Source organism: Culicoides brevitarsis, chromosome 3, assembly GCF_036172545.1.
Source record: "Culicoides brevitarsis isolate CSIRO-B50_1 chromosome 3, AGI_CSIRO_Cbre_v1, whole genome shotgun sequence".
In the NCBI taxonomy this organism is placed as follows: Eukaryota; Metazoa; Arthropoda; class Insecta; order Diptera; family Ceratopogonidae; genus Culicoides; species Culicoides brevitarsis.
The window spans coordinates 12,418,254-12,445,650 of record NC_087087.1 but is presented as its reverse complement, the minus strand read 5'-3'; the positions used below and the strand labels follow the sequence as shown (position 1 = coordinate 12,445,650).

The 27,397-nt window shown below is 29.4% G+C and overlaps 1 protein-coding gene across 1 annotated transcript; it reads left to right on the top strand.

The window, feature by feature from the left end:
- The first annotated feature begins 2,069 nt into the window (after positions 1-2,069).
- LOC134835204 (serine/threonine-protein kinase 32A) lies at positions 2,070-27,397 on the top strand. The gene is made up of 9 exons (XM_063850073.1): positions 2,070-2,521; positions 12,970-13,025; positions 17,677-17,842; positions 17,963-18,033; positions 18,629-18,717; positions 21,781-21,818; positions 25,311-25,436; positions 26,611-26,944; positions 27,004-27,397. Exons 1-9 carry the CDS (start codon positions 2,461-2,463, stop codon positions 27,395-27,397), a joined length of 1,335 nt encoding a protein of 444 aa, XP_063706143.1. The 5' UTR covers positions 2,070-2,460.

Sequence of the window (27,397 nt, the reverse complement as noted above, 5' to 3'; positions counted from 1 at the left end):
GTTAAAATATATTTTTTTTTTTGGTTTAAATTTAAAATTTTGATTATTTATTAGCTAAAAATTTTCATTTAAGACCTATTGAATGTTCTATAAGGATTTAAAAAAAATACTTACTGTCTCTCCCGAAACCGCATTTTCATCACCATTGCATCCAAAGGACGTAACAAAACAAATTTTAAGCTCATAAGCTTAATATTTTAAGTGTTTTGCTAAATTAGTACTCATCCTAATACCGCTTCTCATTCTGTCTCTTAAGCGGATGAGTACTAAAACGTGTAAGAGCTCTGCAATTTACTGAAGGATTATTACTCTGTCGTTCTTCACGTCACATTTCAAAAGGGATTGAGCATCATCTTTTTTTTTTAATTGTGAATACCTTCTTGTTGTTTTTTTTTCGTAACAATAGAGAGAAACATTTGCATAACCTTAAATATCATGTCAACTAACCTCAAGCGGATTTGCCGTAATAACATGTCTCCTGATTGAACAAATTGCGAAAAGAATGGGAAAAGACAATCGATCGATGACATTCCGTAATCTCGGATGGTTATCGAGACACTGTATCAAACGGACTTAAAACGACAGCTAAAGAAGACCTTTTTCAAGATTACAACTCGTTTTCCATTTTTCTCTAAATGGACTTATCATTGATGATGAAAATTGTAATCTTTTGTAGGTCAGTTTACGTTAAACAAGAAAAAAATTAGCCACCGCCAACATCTGTTTCAAATTTCTTCTTTTTATTTCATGGAAACTTTTTTCCGTTCTGCCCCACTTACTTTGTTTTTTTTTTCTTTCAACCGCTTTTTTTTTCAAGTAATAAAAATAATAATAATTTTTTTAATCGCCTCGAGCCAACCCGTTAACTACATACAGAATGTTGCGGAAATTCTAATAATGTGGCAGCGAACTAGTGTTCGTGCCGTATTTCGCTTAAAAAATACAAAAGAAAAGTTTTGTTTGCTTTTAGCGGTTGGGATTTTTTTAGGGTACGTAAACGGTATGAATTGTACCGTTCGTACCGTAACAAAAGATTGTACAAAAAAAATCTTTAAAATCACAAAACTAGAATGAAACTATATGTTCAATAAATTTTATATTTTCTGATTGAATTATACGTCGAATTGATATTTAAAAAAAAATTGAATAAATTGTAATAACGGTACAAATTTCGTACGGTATACGGTACAAATTTCATGAAATCAAAAAAAGCTTTATTTTAAATTAATTTTGTAATTAACTGATTTCTGAGGACAAAAGAAAAAAAATCAAATAAGTTTTTTTTTATGAATTCTAAAATTCCCAAAGGTTAAAGACTAATTTTTTTTATTTTCCAAAATTTGGTTTAATAAAAAAATAAATAATTTTTTTATTAAATGATTTTAGTTTTAAATTTTTAATTTTTTGATATCAATCTGATCATATTCAATCAGAAAATATCAAAATTTATAAGGAATTGTCAATTAATGAAATTAAACCAAATATTGGAAAACTCAAAGAAATTCAAAAAAAAATTAAGTCTTAGTAAAACCTTTCGAAATTTTAAAATTCATAAAATAAAAAAAAGTATTTAATTTTTTCTTTTGTCCTTAGAAATTAATTGATTACAAAATTAATAAAAAAAAATAAAGTTTTTATGATTATATAAAATTTGTACCGTATACCGTACGAAATTTGTACCGTTTCCGTACCGTAATTTTCTAAAGGCGGTATTTTGCATTCTCTAACATATTTTTACAATATATGCACTCAGAACAACTTTTTAAAAAATTTTTCTTACAATTTGTAGTAAAAATAAAGCTGTTATGATCCAACATAAATGAACTTTTGTGAATGTCTTTTTTTTCCATCTCACGTTTTTTAAGCACATCTGAATAAGAGATTATTCTTTTCTTTTGAACACTTGTTAAGAATCTTTTGAGACGTGTCACTTCTTTTTCTTTCTTTGTGCACAAGCGCCTTTCATCAGATTTTACTCTTTAGATCGTCCTCCTATCTCGAGGTTATTAAAATTATTTTTATATACTTTTTTCTTGTCTTTTCAGATTTTTTTTACAAAAGTGAGAAGAGTAGAAAATCTTCAAATTAAAATCAGTATTTTGGTAACGAAACGACAAAAAACGAAGGAAAACATAGAAAGCAAAAAATGTGGTGTAATGTAAAAATAATGATGTTTTCCGTTATTTTAAGCACTGAGAAGAATCAGTGGCAAAGAAAACCCACAAAAAAGGTAGGAAATACCAATTAAACGTAGACAATAGACGTAAACAAAACACAATTAAATACTGTTTGGTACGAGATCTTGTAAACAATACCGAAGCATGGCAAGTGCGAAGTAAGCCGGATATCATACACACACAAGAAAATCATATTTGTTGTGAGGAAAATGTTTTGACTTGAAGTGTTTACAGTGAAAATTCTAAAGTGAAATCTGCAAATATCGTCATCGTCATCATCACAATGGGTGCAAATACGTCAAACATGAAACAGGAGGATCTCTCATTGTTGTCAGATGAAGATGGTAAGCTCTTTAATCATGATATATCTACTATAATATGTTTGCTTTGGGAGTTTTGTTTGCAGAACGAGAGACAGAGAGAAAAGTTTGTCATTTAATTTTAATTTGCAAAAAGTTGCAATGTTTACTGAAAAGTCATCAAATGGTGCACTTTAAGGTTGAATGCTCTTTGTGTTGAAGCATGTTTATTTTTTGGAGAATAATAACATTAAAAGATAGTTCTTGAGGGCTCAGACGTCTTATGTTTATTTTCGTTGATTGTTATCTGAGATATTTGTAACGAACGAAACTAATTTTAAGGTGAAATTCGTTCGTTATCAAATATTTCAGAGCATTCGATGTGGACTATGGAAGGCTCTACTTCAGAAAATCGAAGAGGGACAGAATTAGAGACACTGTTCTATGTTCTGGAAATTCTCATTGCTTTTGAGCACGGACTAGTTGCTTCTTTCTAAATCACTGTTTGAGATATATTATGAATGGGTTAACAATCGACCTTGATTTTCTCCATGAGAAGACTGAAAATGTACAAATGAGATTTTTGAAGCTCCAATAAAGACATTCATTTCATGATGAAAAACTTTTCTGATTCCAATCGTGCTCAAAATTTACTGAGATCTTTTAGAAACCATTTGGGACTTTCTGGGAGAGCTGAGTGAATTTTAGGGCGCCTGCTTGGGATGACACATAAAAAGCTAAGACCCTTTCCTCGGCGTTTACTGAGAAAGCTTACGATTTCACAGTATGAAGTACAATAGGACTCTTTAGAGACCGCGGTGCGAGCCATACTAGACCCTACCCTACCCCTAAGTGAATTTTAAGATCGTTCGTTTTAAGAGGCTTACAGATACTAACGAAGCTCAAATCCGATTAAATAAAATCTCGTTTGAGCTTCGTTAGTATTTGTAAGCCTCTAAAAACGAACGAAGCTCAAATATTTTCGACTGAAAGACTTCGTTCGATTTCAGAGATTTATCAAATGAGTTTCGTTCGTCTTCTAAGATGTTTCGAATCAGCTTCGATCATATCCAAAAACTTATGAATATGAACGAAGCTGATTCGAAACATACTTAAAGACGAACGAAACTCATTTAAGAAAATTTCAAACTCCTGTTCGTTTTCAGAAATCAGTTTTCAGAGAACTTGAAGTTGAACTTCATTCACTAAAAAAAAATGCGAATGAAGTTCAACCTGAAGATCTCTGAAAACGAATAAACTCAATTGAAGAATCTTCAAGAAAAAGAACGAAACTCATTCGAAAAATTCGTTAAGCATTTTTCGAATAAGTTTCGTTCGTTTTCATCAACCTCTTAACAAAGTTTCGTTCGATGATCCAAACACACTTTAACTCATTCAACCTCACTTCCTCAACCCCATTTTGCAACTACATTCTTACAAACTTGTAACAAGAGCGGTTGGATAAAGAAGATATAGAGGCACTGTTGCACATTTTTAGCCTGGAGCATTATAAATTACGTGCATATTTTCTGTGACCATGAATGAAGAAGGAACGATGGAACTTTTTATGCAAAGCATGAGGCAGTGCAAAATTATATCTATCCGTCTGGCAAAAAGAAAAAAAAAACTGGCAGCAAAATGCATTTAGACTTTTTCTTATAAAGCACCCCGGATAGTGGAATGCTTTGTCTTCATTTATCAAAAGGATTCTCTTACAGCAGTGCAGCATACTTTAATGATGCAATTCCTGTTGATTATTAACTTTGTTCGAAATGAGTTTAAAAAAAACTTTTTCATCGTCTCTTGTTGAATCGTTGCCATGAAAAGAGATTACTACTTGATTTGAATATGAAATTACATCATAAAATAAATCATTATTCAACTTAATAAACTAAGATGTTTACTAAACGTACACAATTTTCGTGTATTCGTGCCTACAAAATAAAATAATGAGATTCCGACATGTTCAAAAATCTTTCATCTTTTGCTTTGTTGACGTATATTTTACATATTCATCGCTCTCCTTTTTATCTCTTTTTCATATACATAATTTTCTTTTTGTGGAAAAATTTTCCTTTACTCATACGACAACGACGTATAATGTTAATATTTAATGCTTTTCATGCATGATCCAATTTTCATTTTCCTCTCTCCCATGCTCTATCGAACTTTTTCCAACGTAATATCTTGATAAAATAAAATACATTTTATGTCAATGTCATACACCGGGTCTAACTGTAAAAAAAACTCAATTTCCAAAAACCAAAATATCTGCGAGACTAAAAATTAGGTGCTAACTAAAAAAGAGTTTGTGTATTGGGGTAAAATTTTTTGAATGTACATTGGGATGAAAACTAAGAATTTTCATTAGAACAAAGTAAAAATGTTCTTTGACAACTATTTAGAATTTGCATTGGGCTGAAATTTTGAATATGTGCATTAGGCAAAAATCTAAAAATGTGCATTGGGGTTGAATTTAGAATTGTACATTGGAGCATTTTATCCCAATGCGCATTCTGAGATTTTGTCCCTATGCACATTCTGAACTTATGACCCAATTCACATTCTCAAATTTCACCCCATTGTACATTCTAAAATGTTGCCCCAGTGCAAATTCTCAAATTCCGACCCGATTCACATTCTAAAATATTTTCTCGTGCGAAAATTTAATTTTTATAGTTCTTTTTTCTGTACAAATTCCGTGTCATGACCTCGCATAAGAGCGCATTTTTCACCTCATTTCACCTTTTATCCGGAAAAAATGCATAAGCGACATGACAACTTGTTTGCATGCGACGACACGATAAACTTTTTTGTGTTATTATTCCGACATTTTCTCCATTTTTTTTTTTTTTTGGTACGAAAGGGACGTGAACGAAAATATTCCAAAAATTATCAAAACATGCTTGGTTGCATCAATGCGGGTTCGTTGGCGAACATCTGTCTGTTTTCTCGACCCAGACATATTTTCCATGCCGTATCTGTAGCAGCGTATCAAATTACATTAGACATGACATTCATGTGTGAGTAAAACCGAATTTCATGCGAGTTACACGCCCGATGATGAATTAACTGGAAAATTTATTTATTTACTATTTTTTTTTCTGTGAAACCATTAAATTAGAGAGATGAAAACGACGAGATACTTGATGTCACGCATTTTATGGAATTGAATGAACTTTGATTTATGAAAGTCTTTAAAGTTCATGACTTGATTGAAATGTGTGCCTGAATTTGACAAAGTAACGTCAATCTACATATTTAAATGAAGTAAAATTATGTAATTTTTCGCACGCTCGGGATTCAGTCTGATTTTTCTTTAATGAAAATGTTCAGTGGGTGGAAAAAGTGATAAATTTGAAGATGATTTTTCATCATTTTTTTTTGTCAGTTGAAGCATTTTGGAGAAAATCTTTTTTAGTGAGATTTGAAAAAAAAAAAAATAAAATTTATTTATTTAATTTTAAAATTTTGAAAAAAAGTAAAAAAAAAATATTTTGAGAAGTTCAAAAATTTAAATTTTTAGCCTTATTTTGATTTTTCACATTTTCTTACTCCTCTTTTTTCGGTTTGGGAAGCATTTTGTATATTTTTATACTCGTCTTAATCGAAAAGGTTAACCATTAATATAACAACGTTAAATTTTTAAAAAATTAAATTGAATAAAATAATATCAGAAACATATTTTGAGGTGAAATTAAATGAGGAAAGATATTAAATTTTAGGATTTCCGATGGATTTCACATTTTTATACTCCTCTTTAAATTATATTTAGTTAGAATTTTTAATTTATATTAAAAAAATTAAATTGATAAAAAATAAAAAATTATAAAAAATTAATTTTAAAAATTATCTCACAATTATTAGATAGAGTTTTCAAAATCGCTTTATTTTTGAATTTATTTATTTTAAGCTTTCGACTTTTTAGTCAATTTTTGAAAATTAATATTTTTTTTCTTTAAGTTTTTCATTTAAGCGTTAAAAATTTATTTGTATTGAAAAAAAAATATTTTTAATTAAAAATTTATTTTAAAAAACTTAAAAATATGATTTTTCATAAAAATATATTTTTAATCAGCGCCATCTATTGTAGATTCCTTTAAAATTCATAAATTTTTGATCTTTTTTTAAAATAATCAATTTTTTTAATCTTTAAAAAAATTAAAAGAAAAATAATTTAAAGAAATGCAGATTAAAAAAAAAATTATAATTATTTTTTTTAATTTTTTTAATTAAATAAATTTTTAAAATTAAAAAAAAATTAAAAAACCTAATAAAATAAAAAAATATCGAAAAATTAAAATAAAAAAAAAATAAATTTTAAATCAAAAAATTTTTGAATTAAACCAATATTTAAATTAAAATAAATAAAATTCACTAAAAATTTCTTAAAAAAAATTTTTTCTTCTTAAAATTTTAAAAATCTCTCATTTCGCACCCATTACGAGATTCACAACCTACATTCAACCCGACATAAAACTCATAAAGGACAGACACACACTTCAAGTCATTTACATCGAAACGAACGAAATAAATTATGTAATTTTACTGATGGAAAATTGTGCCCTTTATGACACCAGTTCCCATGCCGCCTGATTAGAATATATGCACTTTTCAATTTATTTAGTCGACATGTTGTTCCGAACTCTTTTTTTTTATGAAAAAAGAAAGAAAAGCTTCGTGCATGAGAAAAAACATATTTTATAAAGAAAACAAGTGTTAAAGGAAATTATTTATCTTTTTCTTTTTTTTTCGTCCTGACCTTTCTTTGTTTACTGTTTTTTGCTGCCTTTGGGATATTTTTGCATCTTCAACGCCACGTTTGTGTTGTTTATAAATTTTTTCCGTAATTTATTTCAACTTTAAAGAAACTTTTGCATTTTTTTTTCGAGATGATGCATTTTCTTCTTTCTCGTTTGATGTCCAAAAATGTGGAAAAATTGCCGTAAAAAGGCGCTTTGGTTATTCGAGTGTCACTTGGATGGATTTTCCGCAACAAAGAAGAACTTTTCTTACACAGACATGTCTACATAGATTAACAAAGAACCCCTATCCGACTGCCATATAACATGGAAAAGTTTAGTAAATTGTTGTTCGATGCACGGAAGTTTGGAATTTTCTTCGGGTCTAATGCAAGATTTATTGATGCATTTTCTTCCAATTTCAAACTTTGGGACGAGAAAAGTTTTTTTCTTCTAATTTTTTTTGTTAAAATATCGACCACTACCATTTTGCACGTGTTCGTTTTCCACACCTACGAAACTTTTTCTAATTTTCTTCTTCGTTGCCTCAACTCCCACTTTTGTTGACGCCCGTTAGACAAATAATGAGTTAGTTACTTAATTAGATTTTCAAAGTAATTACCGGGAATGAGAGACGGAGAACATCACCGACATACCTGCATTTGCGGTTAACTCGAATTCCCGTGCGTTTCCCTTCAAAAGTTCACCTCAAACCGCGAAAAAATCGATTTTCAATGGAATTGGCTTCGATTTGTCGCTGTCGTTTAGCCTTCGTCGTTATCGTCATGGCTTAGCGAAATAATTAATGGCCTGCTGCGGTGAAAAAATAACAAAAGGGGGAAATTTCGAAATCATTAAATTACCATCGATCAATGAATGAATGGGCTTACAATCATTAAATTGGTTTAATTAACATTTTTGTCACGAGAACCGTTATTGATACAATTGTTGCCGAAATTGATATTCATCATATGTCATGTAGCTCAGCCGTGTTTAATTGCTTTAATTCACGGTCAATTTAATGAAATTTCTTTTTTGTATTTTTTCTCTATGGGATTCCCTTAAGGTGTTTACCTTCGTCCATTGAGCATTCTTTCTTGATTAATTTCGGATTAAAAAGTAATTAAAAAAAAAGATTGAATTCATAGAAAAAAGGGTTCATACTTTTGTTTCATTTTTTTTCGAGGATAAAGGAAATTTGTCAACAAAGAAAAAAATTGTCTTGAAAGTTTGAGGTCGATCACGTGAAAAGTTTTCGATGGGAGTAATGAACTTTTCTGTCTAGTTTTTTGGCTTGGAGCGATTTTTTTTGCGAGAAATGGGAAATAATTGATCGTTAAATCAATTGAAAGTTGTCTGTTGAACACGAAAAAGATGTAGGTCAAGTGGGTTTTGTTTATGATTTTTCGCGGAAAAGTGCTTGAGTTTTTTTCCATTGGTTTGTTTCGTAAATTTGAACAAATTTTACCTTCAACCTTCCGACTTTTAGGGATATTTAAAAGCATTTTCAATAAATTCAGGGAATATTTTCTTCATATTTTGTAGATATTTTAAACAACTTTGCAGAATTGAGAAAATTTTTTGAACAATATGTGGTGAAGTTTTTGAGCAACTTTGACAAATTTGGGAAAACTTTGAATAACTTTAGCAAACTTGGTAAAATTCTTGAACAAATCTGCCAAATTCTTGAAACACTTTGGCAAATTCGGGGTAATTTTAAATCACTTAGGCAAATTTGGGGAAATTTTTGAACAACTTTGGAAAATTTCAAAACAACTTTGGCAAACTTGGGGAAATTTTTAACCAACTTTGACAAATTTAGGGAATTTTTAAACAACTTTGACAAATTTGGGGAAACTCTTAAACAACTTTGATATTTTTTTAAATAACTTCGGCAAATTTGGGGAAATTCTTAAACAACTTTGACAAATTTAGGGAAATTTTAAACAACTTTGGCAAACTTGGGGAAATTCTTGAACAAATCTGACAAATTTGGGGAAATTCTTGAACACTTTTAACAAATTTGGGGAAATTCTTGAACAACTTTGACGAATTTGGGGAAATTCTTGAACAGTTTTGACAAATTCGGAGTAAGTTTGCGAAAATACTTAAAAAATACTTAAAGAATATCATTAAATTTCTCTCCTTTTAATTAAACTTAATGCTCATTCTTTTTCAAGCATTTTATCTTTTCAAACACGGACTTTCCCGGCAAAATTACATTTACATTTAAAAAACAATAAAAAATATCTTTCCTTTGCTTCAATATTGTTCCGTTACTTGCATTGACGCCGCCGTTTAAAAAAGAGCGTTGACGTGACAAATTCCCATTTATTCTTCTTTTTCTGCGAAAACGAAGCAAGAGCTATTCAAATGATGCAGAAAGAAAAAAAAAGTTAAATTAAATTGAATTGCAAGTATGCACTTGATTGTTGAAATTTTAAACTGGCACAAGAAAGATGAATGAATGAAATTTCCTACATACTTTACTTACTCTTTTTTTTCCTTACGAGGCAACGAGCGCAATAACTTTCGAGATTCAACGTGCTTACTTTTTTTTTTGTTCACAAGAGCTCGGTATATGTGTAACCGACTAACTTGGAATAAGATTGATGATGAATAATTTATATATCAATTTTACTGATTACACTACTTTTCGGAATCCCCTTGCACGCGAGAAGTAACGTGCGAAGCCATATACGAGAGGTAAGAAATCGTTACAAAATATTTTTATCACCATCGTGAGTGAACTTTCCCGTAATCTATTTAAGATTTGTCTTCCGGATGAGTGGATGGTAGGAGAGTTAAGTTGGTATTGACCAGTCGCATCGAATTTGTGTTCGTTGCAAGTAATGCCAACGAAGACATGAACTAAGGGAGAGAAAACGAAGAGATAAAATTGAAGTTTTGACAGATTTTTATTTCGTTACACTGATTGAGAGTGACAATTTATTTTTTTGTAAAAAAAATTGAAAATTTATCTCGAGCAAGAAACTCGTTGCAATACGTGAGTGAATTTACTGAAAATTACTTCAGTGCAAATCTCTTCATTTAATTGAAAAGTGACCGAGAAACGAGTTTAAAACCGTAAGTTTGGATTTCCAATAAAGGATTACTTTCGTATTACTTTAGACAATGAGTTTTGAAATTTTAGTCTGTTCTTTTCACTTCGAGGTACATCGACGTGAAACGAGTCAAAAGTTAAATCAATAAAACCACAAAATAATCTTTTGTTCGTTTCCGATCGATCCCAAGTTCCGTAGAATAAAGAAAACCAAAATTTATAAATTGAGAGATGAAAAGTTTTTGTATTGCTAAGGAACGTTCAGTTGATTTGAAAAGAGATGAATGTTAACCTATTGGAGGTTATTCATGTCAATTGTTTTCAAATGAACTACTATAGGTTGGAAGAAAAACAAACGGAAACAAAAAAAAATAAGTTACAACGGAAAATTTAAGCAGGGATGGAAATTATTAACAAATAAAGAAGAAAGATCTTGACTGATCAGATCAGCTGATCGAAAGATCTCGTGATCTGATTTAAGATCATTTGAGATCAAATCATCAGATCAGATCAGATCGTGTAAGCTTATTGAACTTTTCTATTTGGATTAATTTGCGTTGGTCTGTTGAAGAATATCAATTCAGTCGGATCAGGATTGATCTCTTAAAGATCACTTTTTGATTCTAAGCTTCCTAAAATCACAATTTTTATGAAAGATATGAATAGATCGGATCTGTAGATCTGATTTGCGCCATTTCAAAGCCAAATTCTTAATCTTAGATGATCTTTTAAGATCGAAAGATCATTCAAGATGAAAACCAATTTATATAGATCGATCTTTTATTAAATCTTTTGGATCAGTTGATCAGATGATCTAAATTATCTAGATCAGAAAACCTATTTACTTTTTGACTTTGAAAAATTAAATCATCAGATCAAACATCGAAAAAATCAACAGATCTGATCTATTAAAATTAATTTTAATCTTTAATGATCTTTCGATCGTCTAAGCCTAAGGCTTAAAATGGCGCGCATAAGGAGGAGATCCTGTGATCTGTAAAGCAAAGATCGCCTCTTAGCTTTTAATCCATGAAGGCAGTTTTAGAATTTTCTGAACTATATACATAATGGTTGAAAGAGAGATTTTTTAAAAGAAATCCTGAGTTACAATTTGTCATAATTTAGATATTAACGATCTTACGATTGCTAATCAGATCCCTAAACCATTCGAGTAAAAAAATTAGCTTTCAAATAACATAAGCAATCTTTTTGCCTTCATTACGTCAACAAAATGACAAGATGACAAAAATAAATTCAGTTTCCTCACTCATTTCCCTCCTTTTATTAATATTGTTTTTCTTTTGTCATCTTATGCAGCGACAAGAACAACAACAAAGTAGATAAACAATCACTAAATAAAAACCACGTAGTGAAGTGCCGTAGAGAGGACTTGCTTCCCACACAACAATTGAGCGAGACAAAAGAGCTTCCTCCACAATTTAATGCTCTGTTAAACAATATTCTTTGTTCTCCAATTCACGCTTGAAATTACGAGAGACGAGCAAAGAAACTCCAAGACATGCCTAACTTGCCTTGTTTACTCTTCGCATATCTCACATCTCATCAAACACTCATCTTCAATTTTTTTTCTCTCTTTCTCTCTCTTTTGTTTCTGGGAATTTTTTTCCGTGTATGTTATTGAATGAAATCGCTTTAAACAAATATTTAACTTTATCTGTAATTTTTTGTATGATGGAAGAGAAGAGATTCGGAGAAATATGATAATCATTACACCTCAACGCAAATGAACGGTATTTCAATTATAACATTCTGTGCTTGTGCAAATAGTAATGAATGATACCGAACGTCATGCAAAATATCATTTATCTTTGCTGCTTGTTGGAGAGATGTCGGTGATGCGCTGCTATACGTAACAAAAAGTATCTGGATGAAGGATTTTAAGCATTACTTTCATTTATTTCAACGGAAACTTGATGTTGTTGTTGGTATCAATTATCAGGGGTGTTGGATTGTTTTGGTCGCTAGAGGGCGCTTAAGTTTAAATTTAGTTTTAAAGGTTCGCCGAGGGCTAGAGGGCGCTTCGTTTTAAATTTAGTGTTAAAGAGTCCAGATTTTTGCCGCTAGAGGGCGCTTAAGTTTAAATTTAGTTTTAAAGGTTCGCCGAACTTTTTTGCCGCTGGAGGGCGCTTTTACTTAAAATTCAGTTCTAATGAGACAGATTTTCCCGCTAGAGCGCGCTATACTGTAGATTTAATTTTAAAAATCATTGGATTTTTTGTCGCTAGAGGGCGTTTTACTTTAAATTCAGTTCTAATGAGGCAGATTTTCTCGCTAGAGGGCGCTTTTCATATCAATTAAGTTATTCAGTGCAATTTTAAACTAAAAAAAATAGATTTCAGTAAAATGTCAAACTGTCAAATAGAAAAATTGACAATTGGACATTTTACGGTTGAAATCTCAATTTTTGATAAATAAAAATTTTTCCTGTCAAAATTCATTTGTGAACTGACAAGAAAAACTTTTGCCAACCAAAAAAGGTTGCTTTTAATATCGCGTCCCTGTTCGTGGTAATAATGCTTTTGCGAACAATGAATGAGTGGAAAAGTACAATAGAACACGAGAAAACGAGAGAGAGAAAATAATAAATTAAAGTACATGAAAATAATTCCGTTTTTTTTTGTTGTTGTTGTAATTTTTTAAAGTAGAACAATTTTTTTTCTTTTCAGTTAACTTTGATCACTTTCAAATACTACGGAATATCGGCAAAGGCAGCTTTGGAAAGGTAAGTAAAAAGAGAGACTTGACACATTTCCCAAACAAAATGAAATAAGTTTCGCCTGCCATTCAAAGTCACCGATCTGATGCGAGGCAAACCGAAAAACATTTCGCAATAAAAGTAAATTAAACAACAAGCCAACGCGTTTCGTGTCAAAGAAAATAAACTTGAGTCGTGTTATTTTGTATTGAACATGCACTTCGTTCAAATACAACATGACAATAAATGTTATTGGTTCCACTTAATTACGCCGCTCGCTCTCGAGCTTCATTGTATTTGTCAATTTCAAGCGACACAGACAGAAATGTTTTCCCAAATTATGTAAATACACATTTATTATAGATAGACGGAAGATAGATGGAATCGATAAAATATTTGTTGTTGTCGTGATTGTTTGTCTGTTGAATAGACAAAGAGATGGAGAAAGAATTTATGAATAGGTAAACAAAGTAAAAGACAAGGCGTCTCCATTATTTGTACTTTTTCAATGGAAATTGAGATTGACACGCTTCAAAAGGAACAAAAATTAATTATTAATGTTTTTTATTACAATTCATTTTTAATTAAAGTTTTAATGAAATGCTAGACGATGATTGCTCAAGAGGACGACGCAATAAAAATAGTAGCGGGACAGTAGTTGATTCTCTACGAGAATTATATTTTATGGTTTTGTTATAATTAAATACCTACCATGACTTGGTGAAATGTATGTACATTATACCAGGTCATTTGTAATTGCTTTTAACAGGTAATTGCTTTTTTTTTTCTTTTTCCTCTCCTGTCTCTGGGTCTCATTCACTATATATTGCACTTTGCTTCAAGTGTTTAGTGAAACGTGCTTAGTGTTTACAAATACGAAGCACTTGAGTGCCCAGAGGAAAATTAAGTGAGCCATTCAACATGGAAATGGTGAAAAATGTACTTGATTAAGGTGAAAAATTACGCTTTCAAAGGGTTTCTGCATTTTTACGACATGTCAAAGCCATGAATTCCCTCAAGTCGTGTTAATTCACATTTAAATGATTAAAATTTAGTCATTTGGGTTGCAAAATGGAACATTTAACGGTTTTTGTTCTACTTTGAATACCGGCTTTTAAAGCATTAGGTTTTTTGTTGACCTTTTAAAGGTTGTTATACATTAACATTGCCTTAGAATAACTCTTAGAAAATATAGATATTGATTAGCTGAAACTTTAGAAAGTCTGTTGGATGGAATTCGTTCGTGAATATCATTCGTCTTCTTTTCTTTTAATCACAATCGTTAATTAAATAAGATCGATTTGGATCAAAAGAAAAGAAGATGAAAAATTTTTACGAACGAATTGATGGATGAATCAATCTAATCTAGAGTTTCAGCTAATCGACATTTATCGTATATTTATGGTTTACAATTTCTCAAAGTAATGTCAAGGCACTCAGACTGTCTAGATTGCCTTGACATTGCTTTGAGAAATTGTGCCTCAGAAGCAGACAGGTTATTTGTATCGTTATATCTTTAGATTGTACAAGAAAAAGAAGATCATTTTTAAAATAGGATTCATGAATGAGATATTTGCATATTTTGTCATGTAGATTAGATAAGGGATGCATCAATGCAGTCCAAAGACCTATTGGTCGTTTTGATAAGACCTAATGAAATTTTTGATTAATTTTTTTCTTATTTCTATATTTTACTCGTTCGTCAATGACTAGATTTATTCCTTGATAGATGAACAAGTAATTCAATCGTACTTTTTCACAATTTTTGTATCTTTTAACTAATTTTGATACATAGTATCTGCTTTATTAATTGACTTTTCCAAGGTCCTTTGCATTGATATGCCTTTCGATGTTTGGAAAATGTCTTTTTATAATTGACATCAATGACCTTTTCTTACCAGAATGTCATCTAGTCCAATCAAAAGTTAGACTGGAAGCGTTGCTATGATATGTAGCCTTATCAATACATGATCTTTTTCTATTCGGTCTAAATCTATGCTTATTAGACTCCCTTTTAAAGGTCATTAAATATTATTTGTAACTTTTGTATTGTCAATTCATGTAAATTATTTCGTTGGAATAAAACATTATCTACATTTCTTATGGAAAAAAATCCGTTACAAATTCAAAAAATGTTAATAATTAATGGAACATCAATTTTGAAGTTAATAGAACAATAATTTTACATTAATTTTTGGATTTTTTAGCAATTTTTTACACAAATAAAAATTCATTAAAATAACACTCAAGAACAAAAAAATATTTTTTCCAGCAACAGAGAAATCCTTCTGTAGGATGAAAGAGGGCCTAAAACTAAACAATTTTCTCCTCTACAGTATAGGTCTAAGGCTTAGAGTTTTTTTTCTACAGTCCCTTGAAGTTTGTATGAGATTTTTCATGTAAAAATCTGTTTCTTCTATTAAAACCCACGAAAACTCGTTATAACTGTAAAGTGTTATACATGTTTGGAAAGAAGAGAAAAAATGCTACACAATGCAAGCAATTTGACTCAATTTTAGAAAAATTTTGAGGTACTTTTAGTTCAAAATATGCAAATTTTCGTCATTTTTGAAGATTTTTGGCCAAAATATTTCGAAAATTCAAAAATCTAAATATACCATTAGAAAGCTGAGAAAATTTCATTAATAATACTCTTGGGTGAAAACAAGCTATGTGTTGAAAAAACGCTCGAAATTTCGAAAAAAGTGAATTTTTTGTTTTTTTCGGAAGTCGCTCTCATTTAAAATACATTGAAACTTCAGTTGGATGTAGAGAAAAAACTATGCTGTAGAAGAGAAAATTGTTTAGTTTTAGGCCCTCTTTCATCCTACAGAAGGATTTCTCTGTTGCTGGAAAAAATATTTTTTTGTTACTCAGTGTAATTCATACTCAAAAATTTTGTAAAAAATATTGAAAAATTGCGAGATTTCGTTTAAAATTCAAAAAAATTTACGTAAAAATGTTAATAGAACGAATTTTAAAACCTATTTTCGTTAATAGAACGGATTATTTTTTTCCATAAGAATTATATACATTACGGTAATAAAAATTTCAAAATTTTTAGTCAAAAATTTAAAAAAAATAAGAATTTGAAAAAAAAATGTTAAGAGAACGAGTTTTGACTTCCATTTTCGTCAAGACAACAAATTTTTAATTTCTCTTAGCATTCTCTACATTACGGTATTGTATTTCGTGGTTTTTACGGAAACTTATCAAAGTTGTCCTTGTTCTTCTTGAAAAAAAAGAGGTTCGTAAGATAGTTTGGCAGTAGATCATTCTTAGCTTTGTCGATAAGTTTCAGAGCGTTAAAGTAAACTCTTTGCTCAAAGATTTTACTTAAAGATTGAAAAAGGATATTTTACTTCAAACATTAATCCTCCAATGAAGCAAAAATGACTTTTCACACTTTCAAATTAATTCACTTTCAACATTAAATTTTTGTCTAACACTAAGTCTACTAATAGATTCAATTCTTGTTTGTAATTAGCAAAATGAAAGCAAATGACACTTCTAACTGTCATATACACTAAGTAACTCTTTACGAATTGATACTGAAGTGGCACTTGTGAAATGTAAACTATCCTAAGAAAATTATTTGTGATGAACTTCAAGAAAAACAATTTAAATGTACATAAAAACTTACTTTGAATTTCTCCATCCTACCATGCCAACTTTACTCCGTCTCGAGTAGTAAACCACTAAATATTTCTATAGCGGTTTTACCCTATGGCCTTTCCCATCTTCTAAAATTCTGTAAGAACTCAAAACAAAATTTAAAATTTTCTTTTTAAGATTTAACAAGGAAAAAATACCTTAAGTCTAGCTTTGACCAACTACAATGTCCAAATATTTCTTGTCTCCAAGCTCCTTCGACATTATTACATTTTCACAGAACTTACCTGAATTTCTCCTTAATCGCCTTAAAATTTTTCGTTACAAAGACATTTTGCTATTTTTCATTGTGAAACTCAGTACTCGTCCAAATGTATCGGATTTCTGACAGCATTCCATCGCAAAACGGAAAATTGCAGCAAATTTTTCCGCGAATCACTCATCAAACGGAGGATGAAAAAAAACAAAACACAACTCGGCAACAATAGTTCTCCATAAGTCAACAATATCAATTATATCAGTAAACTCGTTTCACAGACGATTGAAAATCGAGAATTATATTTTTTTTGTTTCATCTACTTACCATTCCCATCCACTTAGTTACTCTTACGGAATGGCTCGTAAGTAACGGAAAAGCATTAAAGTTAATTATTTCGAGAAAATTGTCTCAATCGTAACTTTTACGTGGATGCATTTTAAATTTTTTATGCAATTTTTTTTTCCGAAAACTACTTTAAAAATTTTCTTCCATCAAAAAAAAAAAAAAAAAAGTTATTGAAATTTTTTTCTAATGTCATGTCTGGCATTTCAGAAATATAATAAATTTTTCCGAATGCAAGTGGAATTTTTTATTTGCTTCCTCTGTCAGACGCGCATCGACACAATCGACAACGACAATCGGCACTTGCGGAACAACAATGTCTATTATTATAGTGGAAATAAATATTTTTTTTTTCTCCATAAAATAAATAAAATTGCAAAGCGACGAGGAATGCTTGGAAAAAAACCCCATAATAATAATAATGATAATAAAAATTGTTTCTATTGTTCTTTCGCCGCAAAATAGGTCTGTATCGTGCAGAAAAAGGATACCGGTCGGTTGTTTGCCATGAAATATGTGAGTAGAAGTGCTTGCATTGGCAGAGGTGCAATTGGCGGCGTACTTAAGGAAATTGAGCTACTGGCTTCGTTGGAGCATCCCTTCCTCGTTAATTTATGGTTTTCGTTCCAAGGTAAGCTATGACGCAGCATATTTTATAAATGGTTCAATTTTTTTCTTTTTTACTTAAATCTCTGTCACTTTATGAGCTCGTGATATATTACTGAAAATTTTTCTCCTTTTTTTCAATTAGACGAAGAAGACCTTTTCATGGTGTGTGATTTATTAGCTGGCGGCGATCTTCGATATCATTTAATACAAAAGGTACTTGAATGATTTAATTTTTTTTTACATAAATTTTGTGGTTTCCTCCTTTTTTTCTGCTTCGACACGTAGAATAAATTTCAATTTTTTTTCCTGATTTTGATTGCTTTAATTTATGTTCCATCCATTCAGAGTCAAATTTGATTATTTTTTCATTTAATTTTGTTCGTCTCTAAAAGCGCTTTTATCAATTTCTTGCCAAGAATCATTTTGTCTGCACGGAAATCATCAGAGAGATGAGAAATGATGGAAAATCGTGCGAGATACGCAATCTATAAAGAGGAATGATTTTTGATTTATTGTTTCGCATTTGTTTGAAATAAATTTCGGTTTTCTTTCTGGTTTGTTAAGCATTTTGCAAAATTTATTCTAAAGGGATTTTTTTTCCAGCTTATTTTTTTTTTAATATTATAAAAGTTATCTCTTGTGGTTGGATGAATTTATTGAAGTGAAAATGTTTTTCAATAAATTTTCATGTTTTTTTCTTTTGCGCTTCCACCTTTTGCGTGGAAAAAAGTAGATTGCACAATAAATCGATTTTATTGGCCCGTATCGCATGAACCATTAAAATTAACAATGTTCCATTTATTTGCAGGTCGATTTTTCCGAAGCAAGTGTTGCCTTATTAGTGTGCGAATTAGGATCAGCACTAGATTACTTACAAACTCAACGGGTACTTCATAGGTGAGTATTTATTGTATTGAGGATGTTTTATTAGTCTCATTAATATCCAGACATAAACCTACGTTGAAGTACCTTTATAGCATATACTGTTTTTGTTTCTATCTCCTGTCGTCGTCCCGGTTATATTTTGGGGAAAATATATCAACAGATGTGTGCCTTGTTGCTACTCTAAACTGTGGAAATTCGAGGTTTCGCTTTTTTTGAAAAATCGCGAGAGTTTCAACAAGAATTTTTAGGTAGTTTTTGAAACGATAGGAAAGAATTCCAAATGTATGGCTTATTTTGAACAAAAAGGACGAAATTGAAACATTACAAAAAATACAGTATAGAGCTCATAATGGATTAAAGCAACAGCAGTATAAGATAAAATTTGGACCAAATACTATTAAAATATGGTAACGAATATGTTTTAACGTTCTAATCATCATCTACAAGGCAACAAAAATCTACTTCTCAGTGGGACGAAATTACCTTTTTTTTAGGTCTTTTTTTTAATTGAAAATAAGGACCTCAAATTTTTACATGGAAAAATTCTAAAATTTTTATTTTTTCAAAAAAAAATTTTCCAAAAAAATAAAAATTTCGGGATTTCTCCATGTAAAAATTTGAGGGCCTTATTTTCAAGACTCCAGGGCCTTCAAAAAGGTAATTTCGTCCCACTGGGTTCTTAACTATTTTGCGACTCGAATCATATCTAAAGTTTATAAATTTATTTCATCAAATTAAGATTACAGCATTGTAGTTGGAGGAAAAAGTATTAAGCTTAAAAAACCTCATCTTTTCTTTCACATTTTAATTTTGTTGGTCGTGCGCCATTTGATCCGTTGACATTGAATATATCACAGTCCTCCCTCAGGCCCAGTTGGAGTGTTTCATTTGGTTAAAGTTCTTTAATCAAAACTTATCAATAAATCTATTTGTTTTGGATCTGCGGATGACTATGATCCCTTGGAAGAAGAATGATCAGATTTATCCCTTCGGGTCAGATTCATCATTTGGACTCAGCTTTATCCCTTGGGATAAGATTGATTCCTTTAAGGAACAAGTTGGTCTCTTATAATGGATCAGAAAGTTATTCAGAGGTAAATTTAATCCTTTGAGAGGTCAATTTGATTCATTAAGGCTGGATATTCAGTAATTGGCAATCTAATAACCAGCCTTAAAGAATTAGATTGATCTCTCGAAGGATCAAATTAACCTCTGATTGAATTGTTTAAACTATTAAGAGACTAACTTGTTCCTTAAAGGAATCAATATGATACCAATGGATAAAGCTGAGTCCAAAGAATGAATTTAAGTCAAAAGGATAAATCTAATCGCAAGGGAACATAGCCATTCTTAGATCCAAAACAAATATATTCAAGAGGTCAATTTATATCCGCTTTAAAATTCATCAACTGCGAAACACGAATTTCCCCCAATTTACTCAGGTAGCAGTATCAAAATTCTCCCGTTAAACCGAAAATGCTAATTGGCCAAAATTAGTTTGAAGAGCTCTCGAAAAATTTTCATGATACGTATTTTGCACCATAACAACATACTTTATGGACCATGTGCTTGTTGCATTATTATTTAATTAGTTTGTAAACTATTAAACGGAGACTACATGTTGTTGCCATATATGATAATCTCGCAGATGATCGTTCTCGAGTACCGATTAATTTTCCGCACACTTTCAAGCCGTTATCATTGTTGCACAAAATGTTAATGATAATTTGTTCATTTCCTCGCATGAGCTACCATTCTCAAAAGTTTCACACCTAAAAATAATAGCAGTATCGAAACTAGTATTAGACACGAGAAAAGGGTTGTTTTTTCAAATTTAATTATGAGTGAAAAGGGACAAAAGTGCTTCGAGAAAGTTAAATAAATTGTAATCAGCTCGAGTTTCTTCTACGTTTTTCTTTTTTTTTTCGTCGTTAATTGTTGCTCTTATTCTTCCTTGTTTTTCCGTGTTTTAAGAGGGAAAAGTTTTGTACACGCTTTAATTCTCGTGAAAATCTCTTGAAAAGTCGTTAAAAGGTCAAAAACTGTTACCTTTCTTATGCTGTCGCTCATCGTTTATAAATAATAAATAATTTCCTGGCGCAGAAAAAAGCATCAATGAAACGGAAATACTCACACCACACCTTGATTGAAACGTTATGCCATATAATTAACTGGAGACTTTTGCGATACCTTCTAATTAATGTTCGTTAAATTTCCGTCATTCGTATCGCATTTCAATCTTTTATGATATTTTGTAAACTTACCTTGGTTTATATGGCTAAGAAAAGTTGAAGATATAGCTTGGGCTCTATGGGCAAAAAACGGATCAGATTAACGCTTTAAGAAGACGAGTTAACCCGTAAAGTGAATTTTTCAATCTATTTAGAGGATAATTTGACCCTGAATGGGTTAATTTGGACCCTGAATGGGTTAACTTGGACCCCAAGAGGTCAATTTTGAATCCTTAGAGGTTATAATTTGACCCCTAAGAGGTTAATTAGAGCCCTGAGAGGTTAATTTGACTCCTAAGAGGTTAATTTAACCCCTAAGAGGTTAATTTGACCCCTAAAAGTTTAATTTGACTCCTAAGAGGTTAATTTGACCCCTAAGAGGTTAATTTGACTCCTAAGAGGTAAATATGAACCCAAGAGGTCAATTTGAACCCATAGAGGTTATTTAGAACCCTAAGAGGTTAATTTGCCCTCTTGAGAGGTCTACCTCTTAAAGGACCAAAATCAAGGGGTCAAATTAACCTCTTTGGGGTCAAATAAGCCCCGTAAGGGTCAAGTTAACCTCTCAAGGGGTTTAATTACCTTCTTAAGGTTCAAGTTGACCTCAAAAGGGGTTAAATTAACCTTTTAAGGGTCAAATAAACTTCTCGAGGGGTTCAGTTAACCTCTTAGGGGTCCAAAATTAACCTCTTAATGGATTAAAAAATTCACCTAAGTGGTTAATTTGACTTCTTAAGACGTTAATATGACCCACTTTTTGCCCATAGAGCATGATAAATTATAAATAATAAAGTTTTCCTTCCTTTATCCCTTATTCAATGTCTCTTCTCTCTCGATATTTCAGAGATATTAAACCAGACAACATTTTATTGGATGAAGAAGGTAAGTTGCGATGCCGACCATCAGTTAGCTATTAATAAATAAATTATCACGAACAAATCTCACTCACTCATGCATCATTAATTCGCCACTTTTTTGTTTCTTTTTTTCGCGTAAATACCTCTTCACAAAATTTCATCGGAAATCAAAGAAAATTTTTTCTACCCTTCCGGATTTTTCTTTTTCTTCTTGTAAGAGACGACTCAAGTGTTGCTAATACCTAACTTAATAATAATTCAAGATATTGACACAAATCAAAAATGTGACAAGAATTTATTATTACGAAAAGGAATTTGTGTGAAGACGAAAGGAGAAAGACAAATGGAATGTCGGTTATCATTACTCGTTCGTCTCATGTTTGCATTCACTTTAATATTGATTTTCCTCGTGTACTTTGGTTAATTTGCAGGCCATCATAATAAAATATTTAATCAGTGCAAACACATTTTTTTATACATACCTACATAATTATTGTAATAATTCAATTATCAGATTATTATGATCATTTTTTAATTAAATTAAGTAATTTTTAACGAAACAATAAATAAATGAATTTATGGGAAAATTTGCGGTAGCACAGTATGATGATAAAAATATAAACACATAATAAATATGAATAATGACGCGGAATGAATTTTTCGCTTTAATAAAGGCTTGAACGCATCGATGAAAATTTATTCTTGGAAAAAAATTTTTTTTGCAAATAAATAAATTTACCGCAAAAGTTCGAATTACCCTTGAATTATCCTGAAAGAAAAAATTAGTTGAAGAAAAACAGACAAAAATCGTTAAATTTGATGATTTTAGCAGAAATAAAAGAATTGTTGACCCAAGCAAAAAAACAACTGAAGGAAAATTGCTCTTACAATTTGAATCAGCAAATGAAAGCCAGACAGTGAAGTATGCCAAATATTCTAATTTTGGAGTGGTAAAAGCCAATTTCTATGGAAAAATAGAAAAAAATTAAGATTTGAGTGGCTCATTTCAGGGTTTTCAAGAAAAATATTTAAGGATCTATAAAAAAAAAATTATGTTCTTGGTTTAAAAAAAAATTAATTTAAATTTAGTAAATTTTTTTTTAATTTTATAATTTTATTAATTATGAAAAAAATGGAAGTATGCCTTGCCAAAAAAAAAAAAATTAAAAAATTTTTTATTAAATTTTAAAATTATTATTTTTTTAATTTAAAATTTTTTAGATGAAGGTTTATTTTCAATTTTTTTAAAATTAAAACAAAAGAATTAAAATTCTAAAATAATAAAAATATTTTAATAAATAATTAATTTATTAAATTATTTTAATTTTTAATTTATATTTTTTAAAATTTTTAATTTTTATTTAAATAAATACCTAATTTAAAAATTTTAATAAAAAAATAAAAAAAAAATTCTAAAATTTTGAGCTTTTTTTAAAATTTAAAAAAAAAACTTTTTATTGAATTTTTGACTTATAGTGTTTTTCATAAAAATATTCAATGAACAGAAATAATTTTTTAAATGCAATCCCAAAATGCATTTAAATCTCATAATTTAATGATTCAATTAACATTTTATGTGCAAACTTTAAAGCCATTTTCGTTTTAAATCATGAAAAAATCTCTACTCATTTTTTTCTTGCTTTACTCGAAAAGGTTATTTGTGTTTCGTTTCAAAGAGAGAAAATTTAATTTAAAAAGTTAAATCTCTCAAGTTTTTTTTTCTCTATCCTGCATATCTACATGAAAACCTAAACTAATTAAACTTTTTTATTTATCTCAAATAATGATTTATTACGCAAAAATTTTAAACTTTTCTAAACTTTTTTTTTATAAATCTCTTCCTGTGTTTTTTAACAAGAAAAATTTATCTCATGAATCAGTTCATGAATATTCTAGTCAATTGGAAGTCACTTGTTGCTAAAATCCGAATGAATAGAACAAATTAGGATAATCTAATAGTTGCTGCGTTAATTAGTGGATTCCATTCAAAATTCATCGATCGATTTATTTGAAAATTTTCAACGTAAATATTTGAATGAAAGTAATCTCAAAACGTGAATCTGATTTTCGCTTAAAAATATTAGCAAAACATGGAATGTTTGCATAAAATTTTGTGTTTTCCCAGGATGATTGAGTTGAGTGAAGAGAATTGCGAAAATGGTTTTGTGTGCATTTTGTATAAATAACAGGAAATTATTTTGCGAAAATATGTTGTGTGCGCTTTTGTGGGTTTTTATGAGCAGGGTAGAAAAATTTTAAAGTTAAAAGAAAATTTTATAATTTTGCTCAAGTCAAACTAAGTTGATTTTTTGTTTAAAAGTAAAAAAAAAAAATAATTTTTTAAATTAATTTTTTTTTTTTTTAATTTAATTTTTTTTAATTAATTTTTTTTTAAATTTTTTTTGAAAAAATTTTTTAAAACTTAATACTTTGACTTAAGAAAAAATAATTTTTAATATTGACTTAATACTTTGACTTAAGAAAAAAATAATTTTTAATATTGACTTAATACTTTGACTTAAGAAAAAATTAATTTTTAATATTGACTTAATACTTTGACTTAAGAAAAAAAATAATTTTTAATATTGACTTAATACTTTGACTTACTTTGACTTAAGAAAAAATAATTTTTAATATTGACTTAATACTTTGACTTAAGAGAAAAATAATTTTTAATATTGACTTAATACTTTGACTTAAGAAAAAATTAATTTTTAATATTGACTTAAGAAAAAATAATTTTTAATATTGACTTAATACTTTGACTTAAGAAAAAATAATTTTTAATATTGACTTAATACTTTGACTTAAGAAAAAATTAATTTTTAATATTGACTTAATACTTTGACTTAAGAAAAAATAATTTTTAATATTGACTTAATACTTTGACTTAAGAAAAAAATAATTTTTAATATTGACTTAATACTTTGACTTAAGAAAAAATTAATTTTTAATATTGACTTAATACTTTGACTTAAGAAAAAAATAATTTTTAATATTGACTTAATACTTTGCCTTAAGAAAAAATTAATTTTTAATATTGACTTAATACTTTTACTTAAGAAAAAAATAATTTTTAATATTGACTTAATACTTTGCCTTAAGAAAAATTATTTTTGCTTTTGACTTTTAAGCGAAAAATCAACTTAATTTTGATTTAAGCAAAAGCATTAATTTTTTTTTAACTCAAACTATTTTTGAACCCTGTTTTTAGTACGAAATAAAGGGTATTAAATCATAAAATCGACCACGTGTGAAATTTTGAGGAAATTTTTAATCCATTTTTTATTACCCGTCCATTAGTCATAACACCATCCTTTCCCGGAAAATCCCATTTTTCACTAAAAAATAATAAATAATAATAAAGACCATTAATTATTTACATAAACTCTGCATTTAAGTGGCATCTTCTAGCTCCTCTCGTCCTCATGTAAACATAAATAAATATTATGCCAGGATAATAAATGTTGTAATTTTTTCTCATTTCTCGCAACAAAAAAAAAACATCACAAAAAAGGACATGCACACATTACGGACTTTAACATAGCAACACGCTTGCAGCCAGACGGATTAGCATGTTCAATGAGCGGAACTCTACCTTACATGGCTCCCGAAGTAATTCAATGTGCTTTAGATGAAATAAGTGAGTATCATGTTGGAAACCAAACCACATAATCGAAGGCAAAAAAGTGATAGAAATTCATGATGGGAAAATAATTTCGATTTATGTGCATAAACAAGGGGTTGGAAAAAAAAAGAGTTTTGCAACTTTTGTAGTGCAAAAGTCAGTAAAGTGCACTTTTTGCATGCATCGACAGACAAGAAAATTGAAAAAATTGCATGCGAGGAACAATGGAAAAGTTTTTTGAACGAAGGATCTATTGCTTCCGGCAGGCTTAGGTTTAACTTTTTTTTTGCGATGCACGTGTGCAAGAAGTTAATTAATTTTACATATTTAGTCATGCGATGAAATTTCCTTGTTTTGCGTTGTTTATTAGGTGTTTGGCTCATCAAAACACGGAGGGTGGCTAAATTTATTAAATTAAATTTTCTGTTTGAATTTTTAAAAAATTATTAAAATTTTAGATTTTAAAATTAATTTAAATCAAAACTATTAAATAAAATAAGAAAATTAATAAAAACATCAAAATTTAAAAAACTTTGAATTAAAATTAATTTTTTTGATTAAAAATTTAATTGTTTTATAAAAAAAAACATAAGAAAATTAATTTAAATTAATTAAAAATAAAAATTAATTAAAATTTAAATAATTTTGAATTAAAATTATTTTTTTTTAATTTTTTTGATTCGAAATTTAATTGTTTTATAAAAAATAAAATAAAATAAAAAATTTAATTTAAAAAAATAATTTTTTTTTTCAAAATAAAAAGACTAAATTAATTCATAAATTTATAAAATTAAAATAAAGATTAAATTTAAATTTTTTAGAAATTATTTTTGAATTAAAAAAAAAATCTTAAGAAATTTTAAACAATTAAATAAATTATAATTAAATTTCCAATATAAAAAAAAAATAATTAAAAAATTTAATTTAATAAATTTGAAATAAAAATTAAATTTAAAAAAAAATTATAAATAAAAAATTTAATAGAATTTAAAATTTTATTTAATTGTTAATTTTTTTAATAAAAATATTAAATTAAATAAAAAAAAATTAGTTATTTTAATAATTTAAAAAAAAATTTTAATCCAAGATTTTTATTTAATATTCAATTTTTTTTAAATATTCAATTTTTTGTCCAACCTCTTTAAACTTTCATTTCCTTCTTTCTAATACAAAAAACTTTCCTTTGCAGCGGGTTACAGTTACTCCGTAGATTGGTGGTCGTTGGGTATCGTGGCATACGAAATGCGTGCCGGCGTTCGCCCTTTCGAAATTCACTCGCAATCACCGATTTCCGAAGTCAAGTCTATTCTAAATACGCAACCAATTTTCCCCGCCACGTGGAGTGACAATTTCATCGATCTCATCAACAGATTGCTGAATGTCCATCCAGGGGCACGAATTACGTCAAAACGCGAATTGCATCAAACGCCGTTGTTGCGAAAAATTGATCCGAAGAAAATCTACAACAAAGAGACGACACCACCGTTTAAACCACCTTCTAATCATCTGAACTGTGATCCATCGTGAGTTTTTAAAAAAATTGATTTTTATTATTTTTTTTAATTTTTATTTGAAACTTTAGATTAGAGCTCGAAGAAATGATCGTCGAAGCTCGTCCGTTGCACAAGAAAAAGAAACGTCTTGCCAAGCAGCGTTCGTGCGGACCACGAGAAGGCAGCGAAGAATACGATCCGCAGCTCTTGAAGGAGTTTATCGTCTACAATCGCTACAAAGAACTGAAACGAAAAGCAATGGAGGAGAAGGAACGCGAATGGCAACGCGAACTCGATAATGCAATGGCCAACTCAGAAGTCACGGACAGTCAACCCCAATTAAATATTGTCAATTCACAGGGAACAACAACCCAATCATCCTCCGCAAACACAACCGCATCCACACAAAGCACGTCAACATTTCATCATCATGCACTTGACTACATTGACAGAAGCCCATCGCCTCATTCCACGCATCTTTAA

Excerpts from the sequence above, each read along its gene's own strand:
- LOC134835204 (XM_063850073.1), top strand. The coding sequence starts at position 2,461 with ATGGGTGCAAATACGTCAAACATGAAACAGGAGGATCTCTCATTGTTG. Across the intron at positions 21,819-25,310 it reads CATTTTATTGGATGAAGAAG|GACATGCACACATTACGGAC; the intron begins GTAAGTTGCGAT and ends ATCACAAAAAAG. Across the intron at positions 25,437-26,610 it reads ATGTGCTTTAGATGAAATAA|CGGGTTACAGTTACTCCGTA; the intron begins GTGAGTATCATG and ends TTTCCTTTGCAG.